The following is a 6,742-nucleotide window of genomic DNA, read 5'->3' on the forward strand; positions in this document are numbered from 1 at the left end:
AAACGAGCGGGAACCTCAACTAGATAGCCCTGCCTATGGCCAGCTAAGGCAGAAAGAAAAATAAAGTTTTAGGAGCCCCTACTGTTCTGGGTGGATCATTCCTCATATTTCATTCAGAGTCCTCATCTTGAGAGTTTTCAGAGTCTGATACCCTCTTCCCACTAACCGAAACACACCACCCTTAGATCAGGACTCTTATATACCTGAGAGCCTTACATAAATAGAGAAATTTTAGCTTGCAGCTATAGCTTGGGCCTTCTAGATCTGAGAGTAGGCAGTGCCTGGTCTTTCAGTGACCCCTATATTCTGAGGCATTGGTCTCCAGAATCCTCATTGATGGGGGTTCTCATCTTCCTTTCTCTTTGACTGCTGGGAAATGTCACACAACTACAAATTATTGAGCAGGTTCCATACTGCAAACCTTGCAGACAATGGCTCCCTGTCCCAGGTTTTGTATGAGACGGGGAAGCTGTACCACAAGCCAGGAGGCCCAGGACAAGTGGCGAACTATCAGTAAAAATAACACACTGATCTATTCTTTTGCTTCAACAGCCAGATTTGGCGTATTATGTACTTTGCTTTGAGTATATTTAATTTCTATGGGGAAAGGGAAGTGCAGGATGATTTGTGGAGCTCCCGATCTTATCAGGTTATTTGATGTTGCATATGTAGATGATCATACTGTCACTGAATATTATCTTTTCTTTTCTTAATTTATACTAGTCATGTATTCAGCATTATTATTACTCTAGTTGTATATTCCAAAGAAGTGCTTTGGGTACTGTGTCCTTTTAATGCTCTGATAAACAGTTTGGGCAGTGAGAGGAAAAATGACTTAAAAGACACAAAGTCTGGCTCAGGCTGAGAGGATTGGAAAAATGTGGGCTCTAGATGAATCCAGACCAGAGATCTAGTCCCAGCTGTATCAATTACAAGCCTATGAACGTTTAAATATTTGCAATTTATTCATATTGAAGTGAGTCTGCTAAACCCTATCTTGTAGGAATTTTGGGGTGTAAGTACTGTCTATAAAAAATAAGGCATACTGAATTCTACCAGACATACAAAGAGGAGCTGGTTCCATTCCTTCTGAAACTGTATCAAACAATACAAAAGGAGGAAATCCCCCCTAACTCATTTTATGAGACCAACATCATCCTGATACCAAAACCAAGCAGAGACTCAACTAAAAAAGGAAACTTCAGGCCAATATCCATGATGAACATCGACGCAAAAATCTTCAATAAAATACTGGCAAACAGATTGCAACAGCACATCAAGAAGCTTATCCATAACGACCTAGTAGGCTTCATCCCAGGGATGCAAGGCTGGTTCAACATACGCAAATCCATAAACGTAATCCATCACATAAATGGAACCAAAGACAAAAACCACGATTATCTCAACAGATGCAGAGAAGGCCTTCGACAAAATTCAACAGCCTTTATGCTAAAAACGCTCAATAAACTAGGTATCGATGGAATGTATCATAAAATGATAAAAGCTATATATGACAAACCTACAGCCAACATCATACTGAATGGGCAAAACCTGGAAGAATTCCCTTTGAAATCAGGCACCAGACAAGGATGCCCTCTCTCACCACTCCTATTCAATATAGTATTGGAGGTTCTAGCCAGAGCAATCAGGCAAGAAAAAGAAATAAAGAGTATTCAATTAGGAAAGGAGGAAGTCAAACTGTCCCTATTTGCAGATGACATGATTGTATATCTAGAAGAACCCATTGTCTAAGCCCAGAATCTTCTCAAACTGATAAGCAACTTCAGCAAAGTCTCAGGATACAAAATTCAATGTGCAGAAATCAGAAGCATTCCTATATACCAATAACAAACAAACAGCCAAATCAAGAGCAAACTCCCATTCACAATAGCTACAAAGAGAATAAAATACCTAGGAATACAACTAACAAAGGATGTAAAGGACCTCTTCAAGGAGAACTACAAACCACTGCTCAGCGAAATAATAGAGAACACAAAAGATGGAAAAACATTCTATGCTCATGGTTAGGAAGAATTAATATCGTGAAAATGGCCATACTGCTGAAAGTAATCTATAGATTCAATGCTATCCCCATCAAGCTACCAATGACCTTCACAGAACTGGAAAAAACCACCTTAAACTTCATATGGAATCACAAGAGAGCCCGCATAGCCAAGACAGTCCTAAGTAAAAAGAACAAAGTGGGAGGCATCACACTGCTGGACTTCAAACTATACTACAAGGCTTACAGTAATCAAAACAGCATGGTACTGGTACCAAAACAGAGACATAGACCAATGGAACAGAACAGAGGCCCCAGAAGCAACACCACACATCTACAATCATCTGATCTTTGACAAACCTGGCAAAAACAAGCAATGGGGAAAGGATTCCATGTTTAATAAATGGTGTTGGGAAAACTGGCTAGCCATGTGCAGAAAGCAGAAACTGGACCCCTTCCTGTCACCTTACACTAAAATTAACTCCAGATGGATTAAAGATTTAAATATAAAACCTAACACCATAAAAACACTAGAAGAAAATGTAGGCAAAATCATCCAGGACATAGGCATAGGCAAGGACTTCATGACTAAAACACCAAAAGCAATGGCAACAAAAGCCAAGATAGACAAATAGGATCTAATTAAAATTCAGAGCTTCTGTACAGCAAAAGAAACCATCATTAGAGTGAACTGGCAACCAACAGAATGGGAAAAAATTTTTGCAATCTACCCATCTGACAAAGGGGTAATATCCAGAATCTACAAAGAACTAAAACAGATATACAAGAAAAAGACAAACAACCCGACTCAAAAGTGGGTGAAGGATATGCACAGGTACGTTTCAAAAGAAGACACATATGAGGTCAACAAACATATGAAAAAATGCTCATCATCACTCATCATTAGAGAAACTCAAATCAAAACCACATTGAGATAACATCTCATGCCAGTTAGAATGGCGATCATTTAAAAGTCTGGAGACAACAGATGCTGGAGAGGATGTGGAGAAATAGGAACATTCCTACACAATTGGTGGGAGTGTAAATTAGTTCAACCACTGTGGAAGACAGTGTGGCGATTTCTCAAGGATCTAGAAATAGAAATTCCATTTGGCCCAGCAATCCCATTACTGGGTATATACCCAAAGAACTATAAATCATTCTGCTATAAAGACAGATGCACATGTATGTTCATTGCAGCCCTGTGTACAATAGCAAAGACCTGGAACCAACCCAAATGCCCATCAATGATAGACTGGACAAAGAAAATGTGATACATATACACCATGGAATACTGCGCAGCCACAAAAAATGATGAGTTCGTGTCCTTTGTAGGGACCTGGATGAGTCTGGAAGCCATCATTCTCAGCAAACTGACACAAGAACAGAAAACCAAACACCCATGTTCTCACTCATAGGTGAGTGTTGAACAATGAGAACATGTGGACTCAGGGAGAGGACCATCAAACACTGGGGGTAGTTGGTGGGGGTAGGGGAGGGATGAGAGGGTTAGGAGGGTTGGGGGGACAACATGGGGACAAATGCCAGATATAGTATGCACCTAAAGTAAAATAAAAATATAAAAATAAAAAATTAGGCATACTAAGTAGGAAATACTGAGTAATGAATGGCAGTTACCATAATATGTGTTTTTATACAATATTATTAATTTTTAATTTTCCTAATGATATATTAAGAAACAAAATTACCACATCTTGAAAATATCTGAAACAATAAAAGCCTATGGAAAGTTTTTAACTTAGCAGCCTTGTTTCAAAAAGGATTTTAGTGAACTCATTCTGGCTTATATTGATCACTGCATTTCATATGATTATTTTAAACCCAGAAAATACCACTCTCCAATCAGAGGAGTTTTTTGATGTAGTCAATAACAGAATATGAAGTGCACTGGAATAAAACAAACTAACAGCAGTCTTTAATAACCTAAACAAATCCAAGTATCCTTTATTTATGTTAAAAGAAATAAGAAAAGGAATAAGGCAAACCAAGAATTAGGCAACTTCTACATTTCCGTTTTTACTTTGCTTTCTCATCATATTATGGTGTCAACTAGTTTACTGTGGAGTTCTTTAAGATTCATATCAAAATCCCTTCTCTATTACCATGTTATCTAGTTCTGAATTATAAAGAAAATATGAATGGTGTATGATTTTATTAATACCAAAACCATAACTTCCAAATTGGTTAAACAGCTATGAATGTGAGAGCTATGTTACTGATACATTTATAGTATGAAGCAAAATAAACCTTCACTTAACAGGAACAATCTTGAAAATTAACAACAAAAGCAAAACATAAATCTATAAGTTACTCATGTGTAACAGGACAAAAGAAAGATACACATCTTTTTCCCTCCAGCCTCTACTATACTGTACTACTTAGAAAGCTCACTACTCTCTTCTAGCATAAACCAAAAATTCTACTTCAGACTTCCCTAGAAGTGGATCTATAGGATATACTTCCATAAGGTTCCCTGGCCAAGAGAATAGTGCCAGCCCTGCCTTTAACCTAACAGTCTCAATGCTCTGTCTACCTCATCCATCAAAGCCTCTTCATACAGATGTGGGTAGGAACCGGGGACAGTGTTATGGATATAGGCAAAAGCTCTTAGGACTTTCATCTTACTGGTTTCAGCATGGGCTCGTGGACCCCACAGGAACCCATAGCATGGAGGATCACTGTTGCACACCTGCCGGTACTCCAGGTACTTATCTTGCACCAAATCTTCCATAATGATCTTCCGGGGCTCCCCATAGATTGAGTGCATGATTCCGTCATAGATCCCCAAAGCACCCAGGAAGTCCCAGACCTCCTTTTCAGTGACACAGTTCTCTCTCGTGAAAATGAAACTCAGGAGAGACATCAGGATACCCGACTTCGCCAGCCCGTTATGACCACTCAGAATTCCTTCACTGGAGAGGCCCAGCGTGCTGACAAGGGTGTAGGATTCACCGCTAGAATCCATTTCTTTCAATTCAACGCCAAAAATCACCGCCAAATGGGTGGAGGTTTTCTTGAGGATCTCAGGCAAGTACACCTCGTACTTTCTGCCAATACACTTCAGCATGTCTGCCTTCAAAATGATCTCTTTCTTCTCAAACTTCTTCTGTAGGAATTGCACCAACATGCCTGCCTTCCTGTTTAGAGGATCTCGATCTGTGGTCTTAAAGAAGGCAGCTCTCTGGGAGGCAACTGTACTTTCCTCACCTTGACTCAAGCCAGCCATATCAGATTTTGAGCATGAAACGCCTGCATCAAGAGAGCGAGTGGATGAAACTTCCTGAGACCCCTGAGGAACAGAGGCATTAGGGGAGGTGCTTGCATTTTTCTCGTCTTGACCCTTGGCAGCCACATCAGATTTTGAGCATGAAGCACCTGCATCAGGAGAGCCAGTGGGTGAAGCTCCCTGAGACCCCTGAGGAACGGAGGCATTAGGGGAGGTGCTTGCATTTTTCTCATCTTGACCCTTGGCAGCCACATCAGATTTTGAGCATGAAACACCTGCATCAAGAGAGCCAGTGGGTGAAGCTCCCTGAGACTCCTGCGGAACGGAGCAATCAGAAGTCTTATGACGAGCACCCTGACAAACAGGATAAGAAGAAGAGGAAGAGCAGGGCTCTTCTTGCTTTTCTGCAGTGGTCTGGGGACCTGTGAGACCCTGAGGCTGATCATGGGTCTCTTGGCATTTCTTACAGGGACACAGCTTACTCTTCTGACCCCGAGGCATGATGGTTGTGGCCTGTGACAGCAGGTAGGAGTGTGGGCAGGAAGGCTGGCACCTTGGTGGGAGAGAGTGACATCGCATCAACACCTTCACCAGAGAGCAACCGTCTTGGCTTTAACCAGGGCCCCTTCTACAGGTTTTTGAGAAACAACTGCTCTAGGAACTCACAGGACTCCTATTCTCCTGGTAAGTTTCTGTCCTTTGAACTCAGGAGGAAGTTAGGAGTGAGTATTAGACTGTAGCATGACAGCCCATTTTGGGGCTTACTGAGGTGACAGCAGGGGCTGGCAGTGGGGGCCCCTCTGTTCAGGGGTCTCATCCTCTATATTTATATTCAGGATCATCATAAAAATTGACAAGACCCAGAGGCCCATTCTCCTCTGCAGCTCTGACACTGACACTAGGAATTTTTACAACACTAACGAGGAGGAAATAAAGAAGCGCTTCTGCCCAACACTTCATTCCAAGGATACCCAGACTGCCTATGGCCAACAACAGTGGAGACATTTGAGTGCTCTTGCTGTTTTAGTGAGAATTTTCCCCACAGTAATCAGACTCCTCACCCTGACGCTTCCCGCAACCTGGAAATCACCCTCGCTGACCTGCTGCCATCTCCTTACAACCAGGGCCCTACTTCTCTGACGCTCACAGGAACAAAGTGAGAATGCACTTCAGTCTCTAGAGACCTGCCGGGACCCCAGACTGACGTCAGCAGCAGAGTTCGGTGTCACCCCGTTCTGGGACATGGAGTCCCCTCAATCTTAAGGAGGATTCTCTTTTAACTATGGAGAGCCTGAGATTTCTCTCCCTCCTGACCTGAGTCCACCAGCCGTGGACCTAGGCCTTCGTGCTCTTCAACCTGACGGAAAAAGTGAATGCACTTTGGGCCTAGCGGCCATGCTTGCGGTCTCCTCAGGGACCGGCGCAGGGGCGAAATGGGGCAGGGCTCTCTAGAGCTGCCTTTTTTTAGGGAGAAGGGATTTGCAGTTGTTGGG

General features: G+C 42.2%; 1 protein-coding gene across 1 annotated transcript; it reads right to left on the reverse strand.

The window, feature by feature from the left end:
- Positions 1-3,945: 3,945 nt before the first annotated feature.
- Positions 3,946-5,750, reverse strand: LOC105714791 (melanoma-associated antigen B6B). The gene has a single exon (XM_012448907.2). It carries the CDS (start codon positions 5,748-5,750, stop codon positions 4,527-4,529), a length of 1,224 nt encoding a protein of 407 aa, XP_012304330.2. The 3' UTR covers positions 3,946-4,526.
- Between the last annotated feature and the right edge of the window lie 992 nt (positions 5,751-6,742).

The sequence above is a fragment of the Aotus nancymaae genome, unplaced genomic scaffold (genome assembly GCF_030222135.1).
Source record: "Aotus nancymaae isolate 86718 unplaced genomic scaffold, 86718_ANA_hifiasm-v0.15.2.pri h1tg000058l, whole genome shotgun sequence".
Classification (NCBI taxonomy): domain Eukaryota; kingdom Metazoa; phylum Chordata; class Mammalia; order Primates; family Aotidae; genus Aotus; species Aotus nancymaae.

Coding starts and splice junctions, on each gene's coding strand:
- LOC105714791 (XM_012448907.2), bottom strand. CDS start 5,750: ATGCCTCGGGGTCAGAAGAGTAAGCTGTGTCCCTGTAAGAAATGCCAA.